Here is a 15,135-nt window from a genome sequence, read left to right on the forward strand (position 1 = left end):
ATGAAGTGCAGAGTCACTATGAAAACCAGCAGACCCTGTAGCTCCCCAGAACCAGGGTTGGAGACCACTGGCTTAGGCATTCTCAACTTAGCTTGCCATACCCGCGCAGAAGTGGCAAGAGCATCATTTACATATTACATACAGAAAGGATTTCGTTGGATGTAAGTTTTAGTTACGTAACATGCAGTTAACACCGCCCACTGAAAATCTGGTGTTTAGACAAGGGAAATTAAGCCTAGTTTCGGCACAGGCTTATATACATTTTTTATTTTTTGCATGAATCATGTAAATATATTTCTTGGCTGTTTGCGAATGCAAAAAAAGGTATTAAAACAGCAAATTATTACCAGATTTCAGTTTCCTGGGATGTTTATTTTTTTTTTCAAATGATAATTGAGTCAGGTTAGGGGCACAGACAAATGCACAGTCCCCTTTAATTTTAACCTTGTCCTAGGTACAAACAGCAGCCCTTGGTTAGAGGACCTAAGGCATCACACTGTTATCGAGAGACAGCAGTTCAGAGATTTATTCAAGGGCTTCATGTAATGCTTGGCGAGTAATTACGAGGATTTAAAAAATTGATTGTAAAAGTCACTGGCAAGTCAAGAGGGGCGAGAACTGAAGTGATGTGCTCCCTGCATATAAACTTAAAACAAAAACAAGTAAAAACAAGAGCTGCTGCATTTTGGACTTGTTGAAGATTACCCACAGCCCCTTGACTCAAGTAAAGAATTCCAATAGTCCAAGAGTGATAACACAAAACAAGAATTATTTTTCAGTGTCTGGAAGAGAGAGGACATGTTTGATTTTATATCCCAATATTTCAGCAGGATTGAAGAAGTTTCTTGGTATCCAAGGCAAGAATGGTGGTATAGCTGCTGACTGTGGCTTCGCTTACCTAGCAACTATACATGGCTAATCGTAATTGGACATAGATCTGCCCAGGGTGGGAGTTTTTCAGTTGGTGGCATTCTCTTATTGAATACCAGCTCCTCTGGTCACCTGGTTACCTGCAGCCTGCCTGTCCCCGGTTGTGTGTTATGGGTGTTCCTCCGATGCAGTAACTGCACTACTCAGGACCATGCAGCAAAAAGAAGTGGCATGCACATGTCTGCACTCCTCTGAACTGTCAAGGAATGATATAGTGATTGGTTCGTCCTACAAATAGGCAGTCATTTCATAGCTAGGAGAAAAAGAGAGGTTTTTGGCTGTCTGCTAACGGTCTTGTCTCTTTCTGTGTGTCCTTCATTCAGCGGAGTTTCTGTTCCTACTGTGGGGAGTGTACCTTTGCTACGCTGTGAGGACGGTGCCTTCAGCGTTCCATGAGCCTCGCTACATGGCCGTCGCCATCCACAATGAGCTTGTCATCTCTGCAATATTCCATATCATAAGGTAAGCAATCAGGAGACATATTCATCAGCTGAGTGGAGAGAAAATATTGTCATGATAATAGATTGCTTAAAGGTGTTTTAATAACATTTTGATTTATCACTTTGCATACCTTCTTTTTAATATCGTCTGCTAAATTTCTTTGCAATACCATTTTCTCTTTGTTTCTGTTACCCAAATTACTGCTGCTCCAATTTATGGTTTTATATTTTTAAAATATCTTTTTAATTTCATAAACGTGAGTATGTATGTTAGAAAAAATAAAAATCCTGTGTAAGAAAGCATAGTAACCTAATAATTGCTGAAATTTTTTACTGAAATAATAACAGAAAATCAAATTACACCCTAACTGGGCCTTATGACGCCGCTTACCAAATATAAAAGTCTGCACCGCAAAACTGTACCTTTACTTCAGAGTAAGTTTAGACTTGCTTTCAGAGTTTAGAAGTGCTACTCTTATTGGTAATTTAAGAGTGCTAACAGTTCCCAGTTTCTGGACAACACCTTCCATGCCATCAGTTCAAGTTACTGCATCTACAAAAACATGCAGCGTCAACTGGATCAAAGTGCTGAAAATTCAACACATTCCAAAGCCATCACCACTGAGGCAGCACAACTCTACCACCAAACTTGGATTTGTGCTGCAAAGCAGGAGCACACTGTAACCAAATGCTTTTTGGAATCAAATGACACTCAAAGGGATATCAAACCTTACTTGTAATTATTAAGGAAGACAATTATCGTGCAATTTATGAATGTTTTGGTCTTTGGACAAACACCTGAACAAGGGGTTACAATAAAGTTATATCGCAAAATGTGAAAATCCTAGTCTACTTTTCCGGGAAATTTATCAATATGTTCGAGCTTTTTCAGCACAGTGTGCCTGAACTCCCGCTTGCTCAGAGTCTCTACAGATATGTTTTTTCAGTAGTAATTTTTTTTTACGGTGCTCTGAATACCAGTTTGTGGCTGCCTGTAATGAACATTGACATGCTTTCATGAATGACAACATTGTGTTATTCAGCTGACATTTAGAACCACATTCCCAGATGGAAACAACATAATAACATCAGATTATTTGGCAATTAGGCTTGTCCAGTCACTTCATAATATGAGCCGTTTGCTTGTGCCAGAAGGGTCACATTTTAATTAAACCTTAACCGGGATGGCATATTACTTCATGGTGAATTTTTCTAGGTTCATAAAGTATCCAGAGTGTAGGTTAAATTGATCTGTTCAGATTTTGAAACTTCAAAAATATGAGTAATTTGGCAGCAAGTTAAACAATGGAGTGCTTTGTAGATGCTATAGTCTTCTAGCCTTTATCTGAGCATTCATTTGGACTATTTTTTTATTTTATTTTTGCTTTGATCCTGCAACTTAAAAGAGGGATATACACCTTGCAGAATGTCTTCTTGTCCTGTCCAATATTTGAGAAGCTGGGAGATTTTTTTTCAAGGACTACACTGCCATGTCACAGCAAAAATAGCTTGTTGATTCAGCATTCAAATCCCTCTAGTTCCCGATGACAAGGGTCACACAATGTTGTGGAGCAGCAAGAATGTTGTCTGCTCAATTGCGTATTAATGTTGGAAACACGCTTCAGAAACCCCAGGATGAGTATATTTGCCATCTCCTGTCAATTGCTGATTCTGTGAGCCAATCAGAAGGTAGCTCTCCATAACCAATAATAAAAATATTGTCAGAACAGTAATGTGTGTTAGGTAGATGATTCTATGGTATTTAATTTTCTTGTAATATACTATAAAATGACTTGAAAGTAGTGCTGTAATATCAGCAGCAAAAAGATTCAGTAATGATACAAAAAAGTGAAATGCAACCGGAGAATGTACAGTCCTGGTGTACCCCCCGCCACGTTAGTTTTTACCCCAACCTTGGGGTTAAATGTATCATTTTCATTCTCTGTACTTTCGGTCAGATTGCTAGTGAATGGTATGTCCCAAAAATTTAACTGTGGTGTGTAATCATAGCCAATGGGTGTAGGTTGTTTGTATTAAAAAAGACTAATCTATCTCTAGTAATATTTTCAGAACTGAGCCAAATACAAAAACCGTTATTTCCCCCACTCTCCTCTATACAGTTGAAGGCTTGCCACTAGTTTGGGCTTTGCCTCTGGAGCACTGGAGTTTTGAATTCAGTAAACTTCCAAGTATGGCTTCGTGACAGATGATGGCTGAGGCTTAACAGAATTTCACACTCCCACTTATGAACATTAATACTTAACCTGAGGCCCAAATGTATCTTCATGCGCTTATTTACTGTGTTTTTCTGCTGGACTTGGTCAATTTTGTTGAACTTGTGACCCGGTTATAGCTGGTTTGTTTTGCCTCGGGGCTCAAGAGAGTAAGTAAACATGTTCATTTTTACTTTGGGAATTATTTTCTGTATGTTCATGAAGCATAGTTCAACATCAGCCCATTAAAAGTTATTAACTTGTAATTACACATAGGGATTAAAAATGGATGTGTGGATATAAGTTTATGCACATAATTACCCGCTCAATACATTTTATTTTCATAATATACTTTTATTATCCCTAATTTTCATGAATCGCCTAGTGGCATACATCCATGTTTTCTGCCCTACAACAAAGCAGTACATGGCTCCATTAGTACATTTTGGTACATGGGGATGAAATAAACTGGAATATTTATTTATTTATTTATTTATTATTCATCCAGGTGTGTTCAATGGGATAGAAATTTCTTTTTTTAGGGAGCCCTGCCCCACTTCCATGAGAAAACCTTATATTTGTGGTTTCTAGAGAAGATGGGGATGTTTTCATTATCATCAGAAGGAGACTACATATATTTAATCAAAGATATGGTTCAGGGGAGGATTTATATATGTATGTAAATGGATTTTAAAGCAAACAGATGCATGTTTCCAGCAACAGCATTGAAAATCCAAACAGGAAGGTTGAAAGAAATATGCTTACGCAGGCAAGCCAGAGAAGACTTATACTTGGGCTTAAAATAACTTTGTTCTGTTACAGTATATATCCTGTTACTGTTCTTCTTGCCGTCTGCAGCCTTTGCGAGCTCTGCTGGTTTTATTGTGTCATTTTCATTCAGATAATTCAGATACATATATTCACTTTGAGGCTACAAAGCCAGATAAAGAATTTTTATCAAATTAAATCTGTCAAAAGTCAATGTAAGAGCAAATCTGGGATTTTTCATCAAATATCCCCATTCATCATTGATATGTATATGTCAGTTGATTGAAATTTTGATTATATGTCATTATTGAATATAATAATAATAATAATAATAATAATAATAATAATAATAATAATAATAATAAGCACAAACAGCCAATATTGCACCACTTAACAAGTGGCCAAAGAGTGTTCCTCTCTATTAGCATGCCTAATTCCGTAGGTCTCCTCTATGTAATTAGTAAGGATGGTGCTGACTACAAATATCATATTTGACAACGCTCGAATAATGCATTCTCCCTGAATGTTTCCTCTACCCAAATTTAGGCCAATATTATTCAGATTAGGATCTTTTTTCCTATCTCTCTGATGCGATTTGCTCAGAAGTCAGCACCAAGTTTCTTGATTAGACACACACACACACACACACACACACAGCTGCAGAGAGACAGTGAGTTTATTTTAACGCTAGATAGGCTAGAGCAACACCAATTTGTTTTTGGAACTTTATAATTTAAATTTATCCAATTTAAATTATAAATGACTTTCCTAAATATTTAGGCTTCAACGAACTGTTTTTTAAATTTGAAAAAATCTACTTAGTAAAGAAATACAGGTAGTTCGTGCCATTTTCTTCACAACCCCCAACAATAGACAACTGGTGTTTTTTTCCCAGGTGCAAACATGTCGCTGTCTACTCCAGCATGCTGTTCAGCAACTGAATGACCAGTGCTTTGATATGAGTTTCCCAATCAAACGCTATCGAAACTAACTTCGTACTTATAATCAAGCAAAATTCATTCACTGCAATGGTCTGATGTTATTGATAAAGCCTTTAGGATGGGGCTGAATAATTGTGGACCCTTCTGATTGTGTACTGGACACTGCACTCGGAAATCTTACGCTTCTTTGCAATTTCTCACTTGGAATAACCATCTTGACACAATATGTTTACTTGCCCCCACACATCTAAGCCTAACTCCTTCTTCCTTTCCATATTTATTGCTATTTTAGTGCCTATTTCACTTGCCCTACAGGCTAAAGGCAGTAGTTTACCTGAAGTTTAAAAAAATGAACTACATAAGATTAAATTTAGTTAAGTTTGCTCAATGTAATAACCCATCTACCTCCTGCCTACCCCTCAACCTCCCACTTTGCAAAATTATTGGATAGACTTCCAATAATTTGTTTAATTGTAATTAAAGCCAACAGGGGCTATTTTGAGGACACATCTTTATTTTATTTTTTGTGTTATTGTCGGTAGAAATAGAAAAAAAGGTTTGTTCCTTGGTTTGTTATTCAATAAATGTGCATATATTAACTGAATTCTTCTCTACCTAAAATGTTTTTTAAAAACCGCAGGTGGCCTAATAATTTTGGCCTGTACTGTTCGCAATGCAATTCAAATTATATTGAAGTTGAATTTCATCTAACTTTTTTGTATCACATTTTAATAATAACTGTAACCAGAGACATTGTGAAATGAAGCTGTCCTATTTAAATACAGGGATGCGTTTGTTTGGCTTCTTGGTGCTTTGCCTGTTTGTCACACTCAGTTTGTTTGCTAACATCGGTATAAATTTCAGGAGGGGCTAGGGAATTACATTGGCATTCACTTGTAAACATATCTGGTGATGATTACGATGTCAGCATGACCGTACAGCACTTATTATGATTTTTATTACTAGGTTAGTGATCCTAGCCTATCAATCAAAGCTATAATAATTTATAATATTGCTGCAGTTTGTTTAAAGCAACCCTGGGGTTGGCTTTTCACCCTAGTTGGAGGTTGAACCACATTAGTAGCATAAAAAGTAGCACAGCAAGTTATGGCGCTTCTCCACCACCGTGCTGTGCCGGAATCCATGCTCCCGCTTTGTTTTGCCTTCTCCACTGCCACCTGACCCGTGCCGGGCCGCAAGTACCCGTGCCAATTTTAGCTACTGCTCTGGGGTAGGTACCAAAGGTACTATCCGTGCTGCAATTCGATACTGTAGATCGTTGATTGGTCAATGGAAATCGTCACAAATACGTCATTCCATGTTCAGTTTGTTCACCGGCAGCAACTGCCATTTTAAAATACCACAACAGCAAGAGAGAGTAATGTAAACTAGCGAATTCTACGGTCAATATCTGGGACTAAATAAATATACAACCTTACCATTGGTTTTACGCGTAGAGATGTCCCTTTTGAGACTGAGTGGTCATATATTGTCTTGGACAATCTGCGAAATATATGCTTCATTTATGATGCCTGGGTACCTTCCAAAATATCTGTGCGTAATACCACACGTGTTGTTTACGGCGTTGTCGCCCTTTCTCGTACAGTCTGGCTTGATTGACAATTCATTTATTCAGTAGGTGAGAGTATAAGCTTTCTAACGATGTATAACATATCTAATTTTGCTTTTGGAAGTGTTTTATAGGTCAGCGCAACCAAAATCTTTCTTATCATCGCATTCACTTACGCATTCTCTCTGTGATAGCAGTAAAAGACTTAAGACGTAATGTAAGTATTACTGCTCAACTATTTAGGTTATATACGTTATTTTTAAAATTGAGTGTCTTTAAATAGGTTAGTGGTATTATATAATGTGGATATTTCACACTGTAATGTTAGCGTTAGTTAGTAGTGTAATAGTTTTTGTGATGCATACAACAGTGATGATGAGAGTATTGGAACATTGCCAAAACGTGGTGGACAGTGAAAATTGTTTTCATATCATCCTATCCCCATACAAGAAAACATACGAGAGTACGCAGTATAGAAATACGTACAAGAGTTAATTAATACACGTTTAAAACGCCTTACCCCGCTTTACTCCTCCCATGACTCCTCCTACCTTCACGGGTCTGTTGTGTAATGGAGAAGTGCAACAGGCAATTATTGACCTGATAACTGTATGGACAATAAAAATAATAGATATATGTAAAGAAAACACAGAAAAGTGTCATTTGAATTGATTCTATTAAATAATTATTAAAGTATAATAATTTCCATTTGCTTGATTACTTATTGCTCAGCACTTATGTTATTTTATAGTCTCTACCCTTGTGTTATTTTATAATCTCTTTATCAATGCGGTGGATAAATTTAGAGTTCTGCGTTTACACAATTTAACATGTCACACAATCAGTGTCATAAACTAATGTGGTTTGTTTGTAAAATTACAGCTCTCTCGGTTAAAAGACGTTAGACTCTGTTAGATCATGCTATAAAACTCAGTTGATGGTGCTTGGGGGTTCAGGCATCTCCTCACAAATCTAGGCCTGAATCTTTTTGTCTCTCTGTTTCCAGGTTCACTTTAGCCTCTGGACTCCACCCTGATTGGATGCTTATGTTATTCTTTGCTCACACTCACCTGACGGTGACCGTGACTCTGGGGCTGCTGCTTGTCCCAAAGGTATGTCATGTGACCTCCCCCATGACCGTTTTCCGATTCCTACACCAGGAAGCACCTGCCCAAGTATACGTACACAGAACCCTGACCTTTGCATAACAACTCACAGGTGTAGGATATGTAGACACCTCCCAAACCCACAAACTGCTCTTATTGGTGGCTGGTAAGTCCACTCTTTAATTGAATAAATGCCAGTAGTCATTTTGAGCCTGACAGCCTGACATTACCCTGGACTATCCCTCCACAGTTCTTATTCACAGGGACTCATACTAGGGATGACATCGCCACAGAGGCCTATGAGGATGAGCTGGACATGGGCCGATCTGGATCCTACCTGAACAGTAGCATAACTTCGGCTTGGAGTGAACACAGCCTCGACCCTGAGGACATCCGGGTTTGTAGACTCCGCTTCCATTCCCCCTTGCCCCCAAAAATGCATGTTGCCATATTCAATTACCTGCCAATGCTTAACTTGTATGTAACCTGTCAAATACTGAGTAGCGGCAGTTTTTTATTGCAGACCCCAGATGAAATCGGCCCGCTCAGTTCTATTAATGGCTGTGGCGTAAGGTCTTGCGACAGCCTTTGGGAAAAACGTACCAATGTGAGCAGAGGTTATTGTTGTTTGTTAGAGCTGAAGAAGTCTCTATTCAAAGATAAAAAACATAACAGTCTATACATATTTTTGGGAAGGCCTGTTTATTGAAGAAGATATTAATCACCTAAAGATAAACCTTGCTTCAAGGAGCAGACACAGTGCATATTTTGGTATGTGCAATTACATTATGCTTACATTTGGAAAAATATAATTAAAAATGATATACAGAGGCTGTTTCAGTCCTAACAATTAAACACAATTCATGTCCGTAGTTAATCTGTTCAAAGATGTCCTGTCATTTATGTCAAAGAGCATGCCGTAGAGTTTCAAGCACTGTCTGTAGTTACTGTACAGTATATGTTTTAAATCTGTATTTAAAACCTGTATTGCATGTTCCATGTGCAAATGAACAGTTTTATTTTTCTTTTTAACATGTTTTTCAACTAACACACTTGTATTTTCATCCTAAAATGATCTCCTGGCAAGCCATTAATGATTTTTGTGAATTTTGTTTTTCCTTCTGTTTGCTTTAAAAAAAAATTTTTTAAAAACAACAGGAAGAGCTGAAGAAGCTGTATGCCCAGCTGGAGATCTACAAGCGCAAAAAGATGCTGGCTAACAACCCCCACCTGCAGAAGAAGCGGAGCTCCAAGAAGGGCTTAGGTCGCTCCCTCATGCGGCGAATTACTGAGATCCCGGAGACAGTGAGCCGGCAGTGCAGCCGGGAGGACAAGGACCAGGGGGATCATGGGAGCAACCGAAACAGCATCTGTGCCCTGCGGAAGAACCCCTTCGACCCTTCCCATGCTTCCAAGTCCAAGGACGACTCCTCCAAAAGCAAGGTCTTCTCCCTCAAGAAGTCCCACAGCAGCTACGACCATGTGCGGGATCAGAGCGAGGACTCCAACAGCTCAGCCACAGAAAAGATGGAGGTCTCAACCACTGAGAGTTCGCTACTGGATGCCCTGATGGGCAAAAAGCTGGTAAAGAAGTCTGTGGACAAGGTGGATGTTGAATCCACTGAGTCCGTCCCCCTTGTGTGCAAGTCTGCCAGCGCGCACAACCTGACTGCTGACAAGAAGCCCATCCACCCCAGGACTTCCATGCTGCAGAAGTCCTTGAGTGTCATTGCCAGCGCCAAGGAGAAAACCCTGGGACTCACAGGCAAAACCCAGAGCATGGAGGATAGTGGCAAAAAGAGCCACCACAAAGGCAAGGAGGGCAAAGTTGCCCCAGAAACAGAAGAGAACCAAGACTGCTACCCAAAGTTGATACCCGCCAGCCAGTCAGTGGAGTACAAACAGACAGCCGGCAAGGCTGGGATCATGAAGCAGCAGGTGAGCGGGAGCCAGCCGTCCATCTGCTCCGAGGCAGCAAAAAACAAAGAGCTCTATGACCTCTCCGAGGTGTGCCCCTGGGAAATGGAGGATGTCCCCATGCCTTCTGAAAACAGGGTACAGAAACACGTGTCCATTGCCCCGAGGGAGACCACAACATTCCATGGGAATGGCACCAAGGGGAAGCTGCAGCAAAAGCAGAAGACCAGATCAGAAGATCAGAATGCTTCAAATGACAAGCGCTCAAACCAGAAGCCGGTGGACAGGTCGGACATATGCCCCTGGGAAGCCAAGGGAGATGATGGACCGGGCCTGGTGGAGACTGTCAATCCTCAGGTGGCCCATCAGGCAGCCAACTCTACTGGGGAGAAGGCCAAAATACAGTTGGCCGAGGTGTGCCCATGGGAAGAACCGCTGGCTAAGGTGGTCGAGGCAGTCCAACTGCCAGACAAGGTCAGGGCAAATAAGTGTGCCTCATCAGTGGACGCTAAAGTAAAGGAACCCAAGCCAGATCAGCCTAAATCCACTGGCAGCCTCCTGCAGCCCTCCACCACCAAGGCGGACGTCTGCCCTTGGGATTATGACACTCCACTAACCCCCAGTCCTGAAAAGACTCCCAGTCCCACTCAGGTTTCTAAAAAGGAATCTCCCCCAAAAAAGAAAGGGGCACTGCCCATAGCCACAAAAACGTCAGAGAGGGAAACAGAGAAGGAAAAGGCAAAAGACAAGGATGAGGAGAAAATAAAGTCAAAGAGCAAGGAGAGAAGTATATCCAGCAAACCTGCAGAGAAGCATATGACCAAATCTAAAATGGCAGAGGTCTGTCCCTGGGATGTTGCGAGCGGTCAGGAAATGCCAGTGACAGACAAACGGAAAAGCGCGACAAATGAACTGGGGCCAGTCAAAAGCAAGCAAGCCGACATTTGCCCGTGGGATTACGAGGCCGTGCCAGACAGCAAAGGACTAGACAGAAATGCTTCCACAGTGAAACAAAATGCCACAAGTTCCAAAGGGGGGGTTGCCAGCAATGCTAGAATGGCTGATGTTTGCCCGTGGGACTTCGATGATCAGACATCAGGAAAAAAGGCATGACACTAGATTGGACATATGTTGAATGTTTAGTTCTCATTATACAGTACATTTTTTTGTAAGCCTTTCAATTAGGAGGCATGAAGAGGTTTTTTTTGCACAAGTTGCCTTTTTTCCAATGTTTTAGTTCTGTGTTGTGTTTTTTATTTTGGAAAAAAAAAAGCAAAGAACAAAATGAGAAACTGTCTTAAAATGAAGCATTCCAGATTCCTACTGAGTATTTGCTGAATTCTTATAAGATTAAAGTTGGTCTTACAATTATGCAACTCTAAGTCACTTTATCTGCAGTGTAGAATATTTTCATGAATTTGTTACATTGCATGTGTACACAGACATTTTTTCAATCAGTTATTTCATTTCCATTCAAAATGCATTGCTTGTAGTGCATTTTAGTTTATTTCACAAGACAAGATTATACAAGAGTATAATGCCCCTGCTGGAACTTGCTGGACAGGATATTATGTAAATATGTGCTTTAATGCTGGCTTAATGGATGAATGTGTACACAGGTTAAGCATGAGTCAAGCAAGGGGCTCAGTACACAAAACATAAGGATGCCAAAGACATAAGATGTAGTGCAAAACATCTCTCAAACTTCACTACACGCCTCAAAAACACAGACTCAAAGAAGAACAAAACTGAAAAATTAAAGCAAAACTGGCAATGGAGCCAATTATAGCACTTTATTACATGTCTCTGTGGTCTCACCAAGATTACTGGAGAAATCTTTTTTCAGAAAAGATTCCTTTTCAACATATTCAGCTGGGCTAATCAAAAGGTTTCTGACAGGTCGCTGTATAAAGCTTCATAACGCGAGAACCTCATTGAGTGTTCAATGTGCAAAGCAAGGCTCCTTTGGTTTTGATTAATGTTTCCTAACTCTTTCTTCTGTTTGGTGTGAGAGTATTCTGAAGCCCTTAAGGTAAGCAATGCTACCGGGCCTTCAGAAGTAAACCATGTGCCTCATCTGTCTAATTGTTGTAGCCTTAGATATGTGTTGGCTGAAAGTAGAGCCTCTCCAAGTGCAGATAGATCATTTCTCTTTAACTAATTAACACATGATAAACCATGGTGGAGACAAACTGAAGCCATGGCCAGACAGGTTTCAGCAAATATTTAAAGCTGGTTCAAACCATTGTTAGTCCAAGACGTCCCTTTTTGTGAGTAGGGAGAAGAGTTTTGATTTGATTGACAGCAGTTGTCTGTGGCCTCTAGAGGTTTCAGTGGTATTTTTGGGCAATGATAGTTAACAACTTGGCAGGTGCAAGCAAGGATCTCTGAGTGAGGCTCAGTGATTGAAACCGCAAAAAAGTAAATAAAAACAGAAAAGTAAAAAAATAGATTCAACCGTTTCCTGTTAGATTTAGTATTTGTGCAAGTCATTACCTAGACAAAACAAATAAATGACATCATATTTCTTATATGAATACATATAGAATATTTTAAAGGATAATTATTTTTACATTATTTATTTATCTACATATCTGTGCAGATCTAATTTATTCAAACTGCTTTTCTTGGTCCTGAGTTAAAGCTCAATGCATTGGACTATGAAACATTCTTTTACAGTTCAGTGGTTTCTTAAATTATTAATTTCTTTTTTTAAGTGCTTTTCCCTGTACCTATAGCAGATACATTTGAATATATATTTTTTCACCATAATTGCAGAACAATCTTTTATTATTCATTTTGGAACATTCTGTGTTTTGAGATTTTTTATTTATTTTTTTGCCAAATGTATCATCAAATACAGATTTCTTATGGAGTACCTTGAAGATTGTAAATGGAGTGATCTTTTACTCTTAAAAGGCGGATATTTCCAACTGTTCAATTATTAAACTAGATGTAATGATGCAGGTTGTTTCTTTTGTAAGTTTAGGAAAGACATCAACACATACTTCTGAAGGCTTCCAAAGGATATAGATATAATGAAGCAGAAAGTATTGAGATTACTGTCACTGTTTTAGAATAAACCAATTGCAATTTGTGTCATTTGAGTCAGAGAGAGAATTTTTTTTTGTAGATTTTCACTCCTGAGTTTATTTTTATAGAGAAGAAATATTAAACACAAATCAGTTTTTGTTCTCCTTAAGAAATGCTCACATCTCATACACTAGTATGCTGCCTCTGGCCCAATTCTCCTGACATTGATCATGGTGTTTTCAAACTAGGTGAATACAGCTATTGTAAAGAAAAACAATAACAATAATATAAAAAAATAATAATACACACAGGAGAAATAAATAGGATTGATGCAATAAGGGTGTCTTGTGGTAAGTATCTTTATGGTACATCATAGTACTCCTTTTGTTCCTGTGTATTTCTGTTGAGTATTTATTTTTCTTGTTTTGGACGAGAAGGCATTTAAGTAGGGCAAATCTCTCATAGTGTATGTAGTAGTAAACAAAATGAGTTCCCTACAGTGTAGATGACAGGCAAAATTCTGAATTACATTTTAAACCACAAAGTTTTTATATGTTTATAATGCTATTATTTTACCCACACTTATGGAGGTAAATACAGACATGAGAGACTACTTTAGCTCAATACACCTGGTAGTAAACATTGAGTGTTTTACTTTTGTCTTTGTGATGAAATATGCTTCTCTTGATCTCTTATCCCAGTGGGAAATATTTCAAATACGCAATGTCAGCTTTAAAAAAATATTACTAGTCTATGCTGTTAGTTTATTAGTTTATCCCTGATAGGAAGTTGTGTGAATTAGAATGAACTACATCTTCCCTATTGATTCTTATGGATTGATGTTTCAGTGCAGAATTTGTGAAACATAGCTAATTGTACGACATCCATGCACAACATCCATGTACGAGACCCCCTGTCCTAACCCCCCACTCATACCCAAAAAGCACCTTGAAATTCTGAATGTCGTGCAAGAGCATGTGTGTAGCTGTCTCAGCCAATGGGAAATCATATCCACTAAAAGCCTATCCCAGCAGGTCAGTGATGCCTTTGAGAGTCCATTGTTGAAAGGCACCCATGAGTGGGCAGGCCTGTGCATCATGTTGAGTTTTGAACAGGGAAAAAAAAACTAGCATTGTTTACACCACTCCCCCATCCACTATCATCTGCCAAAATAAATACATGAATTAGCAAATAGAACCAGTTGGGTCAGACATGTAGAGGACTTGAATATCCTTAAAATTGTATCTAATTCCAATGAAAGCCTGGTCAAAATAACAGTGTAGATTTTGGTGGTGTTGGCCCAGATGAAGGTTTTAAATTAAACCTTGGTTTACCGTTTCCTTCTTCTGTTAACTTTTCACAGTTCTCCATTTCCAGTTCAACACGCGTATACTTTTCTCACATGATCTGCTGTTTCTGTGTGTAACCTTAGACCATGTCCTGGAAAATAAAACTGTATTGCATTTATCATTTTGTTTTTGGTTTGTTTTATTTTGTTTTGTTTAAATTGCTTCTTGTTAATACAGCACTTCAGCATAAGACTAAAAAAAACCCTGTCTTTACCAGTAACCGTTCCAATAACAATAATTGCGTGTCCTAATGCTAATTAGATTCCTGTTGGGTTTTTATATGGTGACTTGTTTGTTTGTTTGTTATACCGGCTTCTTTTGTGACTTAATGATGTCACCTAATGGGGAATACTACTCAATGCTGTAGCTGTAACTGTAACTGTTGCTCAAGTGGCTTCTGCATGAAAACAATAATTAGTAGGACTGACGTTTCACTGCCCTTGAAAAACTTTGATCTTTTGGACTGTTATGAATTGTATAGTGAGTGAAACTGTAACTTACCTACTGTATTACATGCTTGTTATAATAAATGCTCTATGACAAGCTTATAGCATCCACATGGAAATATTTGTTAGATTTATATTGTGTTATATTGTGATAGCATGTAAATAAAATACCTCCTCTGCAATAAAAATTTCTATGAAACTCAAACTGTGTGGCTGGACTGTTTAATTGATGGACATCTTTTTGCACCTCAGTCTGCACCAATACACACATTTCGCCAATTGCATCTGGTGAAGAGTGACAGTGTTGTGTAGAGGTTAAGCAAATGGACTTGGACCCTACTGGTTGCTGGTTCAATTATTTATATATTTATATATCCATGTAAGTCCCACTTCTAGGAAGCCCTGGCCTATTTGGGGTACTG

The 15,135-nt window shown here is 38.8% G+C and overlaps 1 protein-coding gene across 2 annotated transcripts in view; it reads left to right on the forward strand.

The window, feature by feature from the left end:
• Positions 1-14,918, forward strand: part of gpr158a (G protein-coupled receptor 158a) — a 106,882-nt gene extending 91,964 nt beyond the window's left edge. The window contains exons 8-12 of one of the 2 annotated variants that reach the window (XM_064332481.1): positions 1,254-1,392; positions 7,869-7,974; positions 8,219-8,365; positions 8,492-8,575; positions 9,127-14,918. In XM_064332481.1, coding sequence (XP_064188551.1) covers positions 1,254-1,392; positions 7,869-7,974; positions 8,219-8,365; positions 8,492-8,575; positions 9,127-10,998 — 2,348 coding nt within the window. In that variant the 3' untranslated portion in view covers positions 10,999-14,918. The remainder of the gene's footprint in view (positions 1-1,253; positions 1,393-7,868; positions 7,975-8,218; positions 8,366-8,491; positions 8,576-9,126) is intronic. The other variant, XM_064332482.1, reaches the window with a different exon arrangement.
• The last annotated feature ends 217 nt before the right edge of the window (positions 14,919-15,135 follow it).

The sequence above is a fragment of the Anguilla rostrata genome, chromosome 4 (assembly GCF_018555375.3).
Source record: "Anguilla rostrata isolate EN2019 chromosome 4, ASM1855537v3, whole genome shotgun sequence".
Taxonomy (NCBI): domain Eukaryota; kingdom Metazoa; phylum Chordata; class Actinopteri; order Anguilliformes; family Anguillidae; genus Anguilla; species Anguilla rostrata.